Source organism: Benincasa hispida, chromosome 8 (assembly GCF_027475165.1).
Source record: "Benincasa hispida cultivar pf3 chromosome 8, pf3_genome.v1.1, whole genome shotgun sequence".
NCBI classification, from domain to species: Eukaryota; Viridiplantae; Streptophyta; class Magnoliopsida; order Cucurbitales; family Cucurbitaceae; genus Benincasa; species Benincasa hispida.
Window position 1 is genome coordinate 36334294 of NC_143485.1, and position 13067 is coordinate 36347360.

Sequence of the window (13067 nt, forward strand, 5' to 3'; positions counted from 1 at the left end):
GAATTTCTTCATAGTATCATTAGTGTTACTACTTATCAAGACACAGGCCGCAAGAAAACTTCGCACTTCTTTTGGGAGCTTTGGGAGCTTGATCCTTCAAACTCTCTTACAAAGGTTTTGATTGAAAACCATCTTCCTTACTGCCAACATATTGAAAAGAGATTTAACTGGAAATGTCCCCGAGCTGTAAAAACTCCAACTTCTAGAATCTTGGTCTGTAGAGAAATGATTGTCCTCCAGGTTATGACAGATCTCCTGTCAATCCTCCTAAAATTGAGCCACTCGCTAGGTATAGCAACATATGCATTTTTTTTAACGGAGTCCCTATGGAATCTTGTGAATCATGAACACAAGAAATTTTTTCTTCTAAAAGCTCTATTCAAACACTCAAGTGGCATTGCATTGTTTCTGGAAGCAGAAAAAAGTGTAGAAACTGTAGACTGTTCTGAAGCATCCTTACCATACTCGCTTGAGAAAATTTGTTAAATGGTCCTCCTTTCAACTTAGGGCCCCATCCACTAATATTTTTCAGAAATTCTGCATCTACCTTATTTAGAAGAATAAAAACAGAGAGATAATAAAGGAGATTAGAAGGTATTAATTTAGCTTATGTGTAACAAAGCATAGATCCATATGGGAAGATCTAGCTTATTAATGGTAAACCATGCGGGAAGATGTTTGCTTCTAGCAGCCTTCGGCAAGGTTACCCTCTTCCCCTTTTCTATTTATCCTTATTATGGAATGGCTCAGTAGAAAGCTTTATTCTTATTATGAATTGCCTTAGTAGAAAGCTTTATAAAGTGGAGAATGAGGGGTTTATCAAAGGCTTCATTGTGGGGAAGGGTCAATCATCCATTTCTATTAACCACCTTCTTGTTGCAGACGAAGCCATTCTATTCTCCTCACCAGAAGCATCCCATATTGATTACCTATTTGCTACTATCAAGTCCTTTGAAGAGGCGTCAGGTGTAAACTAGTCTTGGCGTCATTAGCATCCAACATAAAAACAAGCCTCTTTTGGCCAAGTGGATTTGGAGAATTTATTGTGAAAAGGATGGTCTCTGGAGAGAAGTGATTGCTTATAAATATGGTTCGGTTCATTTTGACCACAACCTGGGATTTCTTCCATCTCATCTTCCAAGGGTCCTTGGAAATACATCGATCGCCTTAAAAGTATAGGGGTCCGGAATCTCACAACCACTTCATTTGCTCAATTGTATTGGGAATTTATCTCCCAAAGTTTTGGTTGGTCAGTCAGTCTTCCAACAGATCTTTGGACTCTACTAAATATTGTCCTCCTTGGTCATCTGTTCAACAATGAAAAGGAGATTCTTTGGCTTAACTTCATTCAGGACTTCCTTTGGTCGATATGGCTTAAATGGAATTCTCACATTTTCTTCAATACAAAACAAGACTTCGAATCTTTTTCTTCTTAAGTTTATTGGTTTCTCCATTTTGTAATTATGGCTTAAGCTTTCTTATAATGCATTGGGATGTTTTTTCTTCTTCTTTTCTCCTTTTTTTTTTTTTTTTTTTGTAATCCTTTAGATAGGTTTCCATTTTGCGATTACATGTCTGTTATGAAATTCTCTGTTTCCTATGGGAAAAAAAGATGTAACCCCCGAGTTATCTTATGTTGCATATTCAACTTTCTTCTGAAAGCCTACTAAAATAGATTCCGTTGGTAATACTAGATAAGTATGAGTATGACCCATATTCTATTTCATCTGCAGAATTTTCTACTCAAGATTTATGCTTAAATTGGAATGTCTTTGTCTTTCCAATTTAGTCCTTATATTATGTTGTTGCTTTTGTACTTCTCTTGTATCTACTTGTATTTTGAGCATTAGTCTCTTTTCATTTCTTTAATGAAAATTTAATTTCTTGCTTGGTACATCTATTTAAATGCATCTTATGACTCAAGAATAGCATCATACTTTTCATGGTTTGTTGATTTAAATTCTAAAATAGGGTGTTTGTTTGGAAGTTTTGGGATTTCATGTTGGTCTATAATTACTCTCATATTTTTCTTTTATCAGTGATTTGGGTGACTGGTTAGGTGTTGGAGAAAATGGACTTTTCAATTTCAAACCAAGCGTAAGGCCAGTGCCTCTTGAAGTTCATATCCAGGCAAGTGAATATGGTGTCTTGGAAGGGTTTGCCTTATTTTCTTTTTGTCCAGAACAAAGTTACTTTAAAAAATAAGTTATGGTGTTCAATTTTATATTTACTACCCTCTATGGTTTGATTGTCGGGTGAATTTAAGAGATAATGTCTACCTAATGATTCTTGCAAGATTGACAAAATAATTTTTGCTTATGTTTATTACATCTATATGCTGTACCATTGCTTTCAAAGCTACCTGGCAAACTTGGTTTCAATCAATTAGACTTTAAAGAAAGGAGCAGAATTTATTGACTGTTTCCTATGATTTGTGAGTTTTCTTACTAGCTTCTGTGTCCCTATCTGCTCTGATAATACAATGTCAGAAGAAACATAAAACTATTTAATTTGAATTACATATTTCATCCACAAATTTTAGTATTTGCTCTGCTTACCTAGAGGGTTTTTCTTTTTTCTTTTTTAATTAATTAATTTATTATTATTATTTTTTTAATTTTTATAAGAAATAATTTCATTGATGAATGGAATATACAAAGATCACAAAAGGAGCTTATAAACGGGATTACAAAAGTTTCCTACAAGGAAATTTAAGTTGCAACTATTGGGGCTGTATATTTTTTCGCAGTAAAAATAGATGATTCAAGAATATTCCGAGGATCTTTCTCTTCGTTGGAAAGTCCTTGAATTTCTCTCTTCCCATATCTTCCAAAGAATGGTTCTGATTATGCTTGCCCATAATGCTTATACTGTTGAATCTTGGATGTTTTGGTACGATCCCACTAATCTAACCTGCCTCCCAAGTTCTAATGACCTAAACTTTAAGGCTTCTAGAACTAGTGTGCTACAAACTTTTCATTGATGTGGTGAAAAGTTCCAGAGTTCCAAGTTATGCTACTAACTTCCAATCCAAAAACAAAACAAATGAAGTAATTCAGTGAAATTTTCACTATTACAATCCACTCAATCCAACGTTTTGAAAAAACTTCCCCAGCTAGAATTAATTAAAGAACGAATAAGCGCTATATTCTGATGAAACTCGTAAGGAACAATTAGCTCATAGAACATTCTACCACCTCCACTCAATTCCACAGAGAAAGCTTGAACAACATTAATTCACAATTTTCTGGCTCTTCCTGAAAAGCATCAACAATAAACGTTTGATTATAATTTTATTTTGTCTATGCTTGCTACCCCTACTAATGAACGTTTTGAGAATTTTATTCAGGGATATCCTGGAAAGTTCTACTGCCCTAGGATGAACAGTATGAATAAACCAACTTATGCTGCCATCTGCACCCATTCACCAACCAAGCCAGTTCTTATATTCGTCTCATCTCGTCGTCAAACAAGACTCACAGCATTGGATCTTATTCAGGTGAGGTCTCGATTACCATGAGTAAAATCATCACTCTTTGCTTGGTCAATCGGGCTTTTTAGACTTAAAAGCTCACTGTAGCTTCAGCGTTGCTTCCTATACAAGTTTCCTGATATGTACTTCATATTTTAGTCTAAAATTGTTGCTTTCCTTTTGAGTTCGTGAATGACAGCCTGTTTACTGAATTTGTTTTTTTATGGTTGAAGTTTGCAGCTTCAGATGAGCATCCAAGGCAATTTCTTAATATGGCCGAAGAAGAGCTTCAGATGATCCTTTGTCAAGTTATCGATCAAAATCTCAGGCACACCTTGCAGTTTGGTATTGGGCTACACCATGCAGGTCTAAATGATGGGGATAGGTCTATGGTTGAGGAACTGTTTGCAAACAACAAAATTCAGGCATTTCTGTTACCCAATTGATCTATCTATTCTACCAGAAAAGTCCAGATTCAATCAAATAAACTGTCCTATTTATATTTTACTAATTAAGCTTTTCAAACTATCTGATGGTAGGTATTGGTTTGTACTAGCACATTGGCTTGGGGTGTGAACCTTCCTGCACATCTAGTTATTATCAAGGTGATGCATACTTTTCTGTAATTTGTTTAATTTAATGTTAGTACTGGAAGCAGGTAATTTTTATTTGACTGGAATTTGGCTCTGAAATTGTGAAAGCTTTAACATATTGTTTATTTTACCGTGAATTTCTTAAGTATTTTAAATGACATGCTGCAAGAAATAGAAATCTCTCTCTCTCACCCTTCATGTTCTTAGTTATCTTAAGTTTCCTTTTTACTCTAATTTTTGTTTCAACCTCATTAATAACTATCGAGTAATTGTTTCTTTTTTTAACAGGGAACAGAATATTATGATGGAAAATCAAAGAGATACATTGATTTTCCAATCACAGATATTCTACAAATGATGGGTCGTGCAGGTCGACCACAGTATGATCAACATGGAAAAGCAGTTATTCTTGTTCATGAACCCAAAAAGAGCTTTTATAAGAAGGTCAGGCTCTCTTATCATTTTATTTATTTTTATGAAAAATACTTAGCTGCATCCCAGGTAGCACCTATCTTCGTGCATCCCACCCAATTGTCCAATCATAAGTTGCCATGTGTTAATTTTTTTTTCAAATTATGAGATACTTTAATTATTTTTTTGATGTGGATGATGATAAGGGATGCATAAGATGTACCCAAGACTACCCTATTTTTATCTAATGACTCTTCACTCTGACAGTCTTGGTTCTTATAATTACTTTCAGTTTTTGTACGAACCATTCCCGGTTGAGAGTAGTCTGAAGGAGCAGTTGCATGACCATATAAATGCTGAGATAGTTTCGGGCACCATTTGTCATAAAGAGGATGCAGTGCACTATCTTAGCTGGACATATTTGTTTCGTAGGCTGGTAAATTTTCTAGTAACCACGGTGCATTTCCTTGAGCAGTGCATACTGGTGTCTTGTTTTTTGAATTCGATGTGAATTGAAATGTTTACCGGGGAAATGAATTGATCTAGTAATGGTACGAATCATTGGTTCTTTTCGACAATGTTTACCAGGGCTATTAAAAGTCATAGCTATTCTTTCATTATAGCAAATTGGAAACATCTTTTGTATTCCCTTTGAATGGACCATTTTGTATATCTTGGATATTTCATTCCATCAATGAAATTCTTATTAAAAAAAGAAAAAAGAAAAAAAGGGAGTAAGAATATGAACTTTTGTTTGGGATTTCTTCCATTGGTGCATCTAGTGGTTTTTCAACTCTTTGGGATAAAAGAATTGTAGAGGTCATTGAAGTATTTAATGTTGCCCACTCCATGAACAGTTGGCAGTGTTTGGATAATTGGAGTCGGTTCATGGGACTAGGTTTCACGATCCCATTAAACATAAAGAGCAGTGCGAATTAATTTTAAGCATTAGGCTTTCAAGAACAATGCAAATGATCATAGAGGATACAATCTTTTAATCTGTCGATGATTTTGTCCACTGCAGAAATTCTAACATCACTCTTTTATAGATGGTAAATCCTGCTTACTATGGATTGGATAGCATGGAACCTGAAATTCTAAGTTCGTACTTGTCTAGGTAAAAACACTTTTGTTAGATTTAGTGGAATTTCTTTCATTCAGCATTCCAATTGTCTTGGGATGATGGTATATGTGGCGAGCATTTTCCTCCAACAGGTTAGTACAAAGCACATTTGAGGATCTTGAGGATAGTGGATGCATAAAGATGAACGAAGACAGTGTGGAGCCAATGATGCTGGGCTCAATAGCTTCTCAGTATTACCTCAGCTACATTACTTTATCAATGTTTGGCTCAAATATAGGTCCAGATACGTCACTTGAAGTGAGTGATTACATTGTGTTATGGGTTCCATGAGGATTTTTAGTTTACAGTTTACCCTCTTTGCATAGTTTCTCACCATGTTTGTTGCGTGTAGGTATTTTTGCATATCCTTTCTGCGGCTTCCGAGTATGATGAACTTCCTGTGCGGCATAATGAGGTAGTGCTCTTCTTACAAGTTTGTTATTACTAACTTGCAGTTATTAATTACTTATAGACGAACCAATAGCCATATAATCAATGACTTCTAGGTAAAGAACTACCTAAAGTGTACATTTTGTAAGCTCACAGAGGATTTTTTTAGGGCAAATTAATCTTTAGTTAAATAATTTCCTGAAATTTTGTAGCGGGTTATGTGGCAGGCTCAATTTAATTCCTTTCCATTTTTCATATAGTAATGAAATCCATAGTTTTGTCACTCTGACATATTAGCAAAGCCCTTTTTAAGTTACCAGTTCATGAGGTTCTTTTTCTTCTTTCTTCCCTCATCTCCATTGTTGTTGGCAGGATCCACTACCCAGATTTTTCATATTCTAACGTAACATGTCTTACTGTTTAAATCTCTGAAAGCACCACCAGCTTTCTCGAGTCTTGGAGGATAAGTTGAAATTTGATTTGTTGTGTTTTCTTACAAATCATTTACTGTCAACTGATTGATGATAGTGTATAAATACCATTCAGTTCAATTCTCATTTATTTTTTTTACTATCAAATTTATTAAGGAAAACTACAATGCTGCTCTATCCGAGAGGGTTCGATATAAGGTGGACAAAGATCGACTTGATGATCCACATGTGAAGGCGAATTTACTTTTTCAGGTTTTTCTTTCCCTTCAAATGTATTCTTTTCAAATGTATCTGGTTTTTCCATTGTGCTCATCTTAAATTTCTTCATGGTTTTCTCCATCTCTCAATGGAATTCAGGCACATTTTTCTCAGTTGGAATTACCTATCAGTGACTACATTACTGACTTAAAGTCTGTGTTGGATCAAAGTATACGCATTATTCAGGCCATGATTGATATATGTGCTAACAGTGGATGGCTATCAAGCTCGATCACATGCATGCGTTTATTGCAAATGGTCATGCAGGTTATTCTCTTTATAGTTTTCCTTTGTAATTAATTAAATAATTGGTAGAAAGACGGTTTAAAATAAATTAATATCAGTTTTGTTTGTTTTTTATTTTTTGTTGGCTTTTCTTTTTTCCGGCTTTTGAACTCCTTTATTTATTTTGCTCCCGTTTGTGTTTGCTTTCATTCATACCCAATTAAAGTTGTCCTCATCATAAAATAGAAGATTATTGGTAATTAAGACAGTGGAGTGGGTGAATGCTTCTTCTACTTTGCATGCTACTTTCACAGCGACGATTGTCATTCCAACCGGGCAACCATTTCGAAAACTTTCTTACTTGAACAGAATGACTGCAGACTAATAAATAAACGTACAAGGAAAGATTAGAAAAGAAAAAAAATGGAAGAAAACAAAAGGAAAAGCGTGCGGGTCCCGCATTTCAACACACAATGGTTTGGAGCTTAGATGGCCAGCTATTTGTTCCTTTCAGCATGTTTTTCCTGCGCCTTAGAAATGCTGCTCTGTGATTTATTTCTCTTCGTGGTAGGGACTTTTAACTAACTACTGATACTCCTTTATTCACTATGTGTGGGAATACAAATGTAATACATCTGAGGAGAAAAGTGAAACTTCTAGATGACTGCATCCTTTTATTATTATTATGTGTTTCTTACTCTCCAAGTTGTACTCAAGAATCCATTGCCTAGTTCTACATAATGTTCTTCACATTTCAAGTGTTGGCTATAGTATGGAATTGAGAAAGCATGTCATGAGACATTTTCATTTAATTTTCCTTGTTTGAGATGTTCAAGGATGCCAAACAGGCCTCACCCTTACTTGCAGTGTGGGAAATGAACTGTCTTAAAATTCTCCGACTTACATGATATTTATGAAACTTTCAGGGCTTGTGGTTTGATGTGGATTCGGCACTGTGGATGCTGCCTTGCATGAACGACGACCTTGCAAGCTTACTAAAACAAACGGGATATCACACTCTGCAGCAGCTGCTGGATCTTCCCAAGACAGCTTTGCAAAACTTGATTGGAAATTTTCCTGCTTCAAAATTAACTCAGGTCAGAAAAGTTTTCCGTGATATTTCTACATGATTTATCTGGGGTATTAAATTTTCATTGATGTCAATATTTACATGTCCATGAGTTTGACATCAACTTAAGGGCATTTTCACTACATAAAAATATGAGTATGTCTATATATATACACACACATATAAACAAAATTTTACTGAAATGTGGATATAAATAAAAGGGCCAGCATATATAGCAACCTTTCCTTCAGTTACATCCAGTCTCAGGGATCTCCCCTTTATTTCATTTATTCAATGAAGCGTTTCTTATATATATATATAAAAAAAGGATATTTTCATTTATCAATGAAATGACTTATTATCCAAAAAAATAAATATTTTTTATGATGTTTTAATATAGTTTTATCAAAGTATTTATCGAAGTCGACATTTTATTAATGTTTCTACCAACATTTTCATAAATTTGAGAACTAGATGTTTCCATCAACATTATTTATATTTTGCACTGGAAGTGGTTTCAGAAGTTCTGTATATTAGTTTATGTAGAACAATTAGTAAATATTTGTAATTCTTTGGACAAATGACACTTTTGATTCATAAGATTTGAGTTTGAGTCAATTTATTCTTTGAAGTTTAAAAAAGAACACTTTAGTCCCTGATGCTTGAAAAATGGTTCTAAATGGTCCTTCGGCTAAAGTTGACCATTAGTCAACTAACAAAAAATGATATGCCATTAGTGAGGTCTCTAATTTTGAATGACTAGGCAAATCTCATTGATTTTATATTGTTACATCTTTTGTGGAATTTTTATTTATTTGTTTATTATTGTTATTGTTATTTTATTTCTCTCATTTCTCTCCCTTCCTTTCTCCTGACCACCCTCCACTTTCGTTCAATCTCTTCTTCTTTTTCCGATAAAGGGGTAGGCTGCACCCACCACATTCTCCACAAACTCAAGTTTTAAGACGTGGGTATTGGGGTTAAATAGGAAGAACCTTGAAGAGGAGAATGGTTTTAACAATGTAATAGGAATGATAAGGCTTGAGAGAGAGAAAGAGGAAGAAACAAACTTTTCCCCAATTTTTAAAATGTGGGTATTGGGGCTAAAAGGAAAGAACAAGAGGAAGAACATGGAAGAGGAGAATGATGTTAGAAATGTAATGGAAATAATAAAGCTTGAAAGAGGAGAACAAAAATAAGGGGTAGTTGGCAACACAATCATTCGAGAGGGAGAGGGAGGGGAGAGAACGAGAGTGGATTGGAAGAGAGAGAAGAGAAGAAGAAAAGGGGAAAAAAAGAAGGCAAAAACGCGATGTAAATAAAATAATATCAAATCAACAAGATTTGGCTAGACACTTAAAATTTGACACCTCATCAATTTCATGTCATTTTCTACTGGTTGAGAGTCAAAAACCCAAGGACCATTTAGAAACATTTTTCAAAGAGGCTATTGTACCCATCTCCAAACATCCCCTTCAATCACAAATGAAAGAGATATTTAAAAAATATCTATAAAAGAAATTTGGACAGATTGCATAAAGATAGAGATGTACCAAAGTATTTTTCTTTTTCCGAAGTTAAAGACTAAAGTGTTTATTTTGAAATATCATGGACCAAATAGACACTAAACTCAAACTCGAGGGACTAAAAGTGTAATTTGCTCTAATCTTTATGTGAATGCTTAATTGTTTTAGTTTGTAGTAATTTAGTTGTTAAACTGGTTAGTTGCAAATAACTAAATTCCGGCTACCCGACCCATTTTAACTAACAATTAGTGAATGACTACATAATAGCATTTTATCTGATTTGGATATTTGTTTACTGTTTTTACAGGATTTGCAGATTTTTCCTCGTGTCCAAATGAAGATAAAACTTCAAAGGAAGGACGATGACGTTGAGAAAGCTCCCTCCCTTAGCATCAGATTGGAGAAGATAAGTTCGAGGAAAAACAGAACCAGGGCATATGCTCCACGGTTTCCCAAGGTAAAATTCTCAGCTCCATTGTCGAATAGCAAGTTGATGTAAATTAAATGACACGTTCTTTTGCAGATGAAAGATGAAGCATGGTGGCTTGTACTTGGTAACACCTCTACATCGGAACTGTATGCTTTAAAGAGAGTTTCTTTCTCTGATCGCTTGGTCACAACCATGCAGCTGCCTCCAAAAAGAAATGATTTTCAGGTTAAAGTGCCTCAGAAACTAAAATTTCTGTGTGTTCGACTCTCATTATTTTCCTTCTCCTTGTTTATTTTTTGTACTACACCAATCGTTTGTTATGTCTTGGTGCATGTTTGGAAGTGATTTTGAAAAGGTTAAAATCACTTTTGTCATATTCAAGTCACTCCAAAACACTTTAATTTAATATTTAATTTCACAATTTTAAGTACAATTCTCATTTAATCAAAATTGGTTTTGAATGATTACAAACATGTTATAGAGTGATTTTGAAACTTCTTAAATCCAAACAGACAAACCCACTTACGTTGGATTTGTATAATTGTCGACTCATTGGCTTTTATGGGTTTTTGATTTATTAACATTTTACATGACAGTTTTTCATTCTGTGGATGATACATCCGTTCGTTGAATTAACTTTAACATTCGGACATGCTTCTAATAGTTTAGATGGTATGTTTTTCAGGAAATGAAATTGATTTTGGTCTCAGATTGTTATCTTGGTTATGAGCAAGAATACTCCATTAAAGAACTGATCAGTGGAAGCAGTTGATCCAATTACGCGCTGTTGAGTATCCAAAACGAAGTCCAATGGTCTGGACTTGAGAGAAGACATTAGATGTCACTGCTGGAGATTGGATGACGGACCATAAGAGATAGAAAGAGTTGCAACTTGCCAGATAAATTACCATACATTAACAGGCATTTCTAGGTGGCCATGAATGGGGTTTACAGTTCAGTCATATATGCTTCTCCAGCGTAAATAAACCGACCACTGACTAGTATATTCTCAATGTATTTAACATTCTAGTTCAATGATGGAAATCAAATCAATCTTAGATTTCATGTACAAGTGGTAAATTTTGTAAATCTATTTATTTGGTTTACTACCTTGTAATACAAGTATAGTTATCCTTTCTTTTTCTTTCCACAGTTGAGCTCTGAGCTCTCCGCTCATTGTATTATGCTAATGGTCTACCACCTTTATATATATATATATATATATATATCTCGTCTACTACTAATTAACAGTGGGTTTGTCTACTACTAATTAACGGTGGGTTTGATTGGTGATTTAGAAACGATTGATTCAATATAAAATAATGTTTTCAGTCTCTTTGAATGCGTTTAATAGTAGATTTAGAAATTGAATTTCAAATTAAAAAATTTCTAGTGTTGATCTTTTTCTTAAACCAAAAAATAGTTTGTAGTTGTAGTTATCAACTAAATATGACCTTGAAACGTAATTATTATAAATTAATTTAAATGTATTTTATTTTAAAATTTTGTATAATTTTTATGTTACAATTCTAAAAAACCTAAATATTCATGTATGAATGCAGATGCATGACATTTTTTAATTTTTTAATTTTTTTTTTTTGAAAAATAAAAGTGTTATAACATGAAATAAGATATTTATGAAGTTTTTATTTTTTCTTAATATAATTCTACATGTAATCTAGGCAGGTTTTATTATAATTTTCACTATGTTGATTACAGGATTTAAAAGTTAAAAAATTACCAAATAAATATTTTCTACATCTATATGATTTGGTGAATCTGAACAGTGAAAACATTACACATAATTTAGGTTGTATACCAAACATGCCCGAACAACTCAAATCCTCTTAATATAACTTCAAAAAAAAAATTAGCCTTATAAACAGCAAACAGAAATGATCAAAATAGCAGGAGGCATCAAGGTAAATGGATCATGAATGGAATCTTTCAAACCTTCAAGGCTAAGGGGACAATAACTCAGGCAAGTTTGCCTTAAATACTCGAAGGGATAAGTGGTTCTCAACAAAATCAAAATTGATTGAGATCTGAATATCGAATTGGGTTTTTGTTTACATCGTATGTAAACAAAAACCATACAGGCATGCAGAGAATGGTAGCTGAGGCTAATCCCACTCTGAATCAAAGAATCCTACATCTCTCATTTCTGAATAATACGCATTCTCCAAGAGGAAGTCTTCCTCCTGAAAAATGAAAATTCTTAATCCTATGCATTCAATATATAAGAACCAATGCTTCTAGATTTAGAAAATAATGTAGAAAGTTCATTTGCTATATGACTAAATTTCCATGAAAAATTGGTTATATCACCAAAGCAATTGTTATATGCGATAACCTCATGCAGGGGAAGTAAACGGAATTTGGACGTTCATGATTCGACGTCAAGATCAAAGCTGGAAAAAAGACAAGACACGTGGCAAATCCTTAACCGTTGATGTGAACATTAAGAATAAGATCAAGCGTAGAGGAAAGGCCAACCTGATGCCAACGTAGGGACGCAAGGAAGATCCAAAAGCAGCATAAGCGCCAAACTTTTTCATGGTAATTACCATCTCAGTGGGATGCCAAACCCAAATACGTATTTGACCTGAACAGAAGTTCATTTGGTAAATATGCAAGTGTTCAACTACCCAATTTTTCAGATTATTTTTATTAAATTATCTTGAAATATTTAAGTGTTATTTTATTAAATTGGAGGTTAAAATTTAATTAAGAGACAAGATAATTAATCTAAAAGATATTTGTGAAGAATTGGAATTTTAATTTAATTTAAAAAAAATTGGATTAATTTATTTGGAGAAAATTGTGGTCTTTGTTGATGATTAGATCCGCTTATTATTGGTTTAGTTTAGTTTATTTTTAAAATATATATATATATATATAGATATATATATATATATTTGGAAGGTCTAGAGTTGTTGTCCATTGGAGTTTAAAGGTTGTTTTCGGCAAATTGGCTTTTGGATTGTTTTGGTATTGGAATTTTGAGGTGGTTTTGGATCAAATCACTATTGGGTAAGTCGTGTTGGTAATCTTGGAATGATTGAATGTTTGGAAATGGGCTTAAAGGTTAAATTTGATTTTTGATTCATGTTTTAGGATCTAATTTAAAGTTTGTGGA

The 13067-nt window shown here is 33.7% G+C and overlaps 1 protein-coding gene across 4 annotated transcripts in view; it reads left to right on the forward strand.

Moving 5' to 3' along the window:
* Positions 1 to 11172, forward strand: part of LOC120082597 (U5 small nuclear ribonucleoprotein helicase) — a 35459-nt gene extending 24287 nt beyond the window's left edge. For all 4 annotated transcript variants that reach the window (XM_039037842.2, XM_039037843.2, XM_039037844.2 and 1 more), the window contains exons 35-49: positions 2040 to 2130; positions 3350 to 3499; positions 3706 to 3897; positions 4012 to 4077; positions 4354 to 4509; positions 4769 to 4912; positions 5526 to 5593; positions 5692 to 5857; positions 5952 to 6014; positions 6577 to 6672; positions 6778 to 6945; positions 7830 to 8000; positions 9806 to 9955; positions 10022 to 10153; positions 10614 to 11172. In XM_039037842.2, coding sequence (XP_038893770.1) covers positions 2040 to 2130; positions 3350 to 3499; positions 3706 to 3897; positions 4012 to 4077; positions 4354 to 4509; positions 4769 to 4912; positions 5526 to 5593; positions 5692 to 5857; positions 5952 to 6014; positions 6577 to 6672; positions 6778 to 6945; positions 7830 to 8000; positions 9806 to 9955; positions 10022 to 10153; positions 10614 to 10700 — 1900 coding nt within the window. In that variant the 3' untranslated portion in view covers positions 10701 to 11172. The remainder of the gene's footprint in view (positions 1 to 2039; positions 2131 to 3349; positions 3500 to 3705; positions 3898 to 4011; positions 4078 to 4353; positions 4510 to 4768; positions 4913 to 5525; positions 5594 to 5691; positions 5858 to 5951; positions 6015 to 6576; positions 6673 to 6777; positions 6946 to 7829; positions 8001 to 9805; positions 9956 to 10021; positions 10154 to 10613) is intronic.
* The last annotated feature ends 1895 nt before the right edge of the window (positions 11173 to 13067 follow it).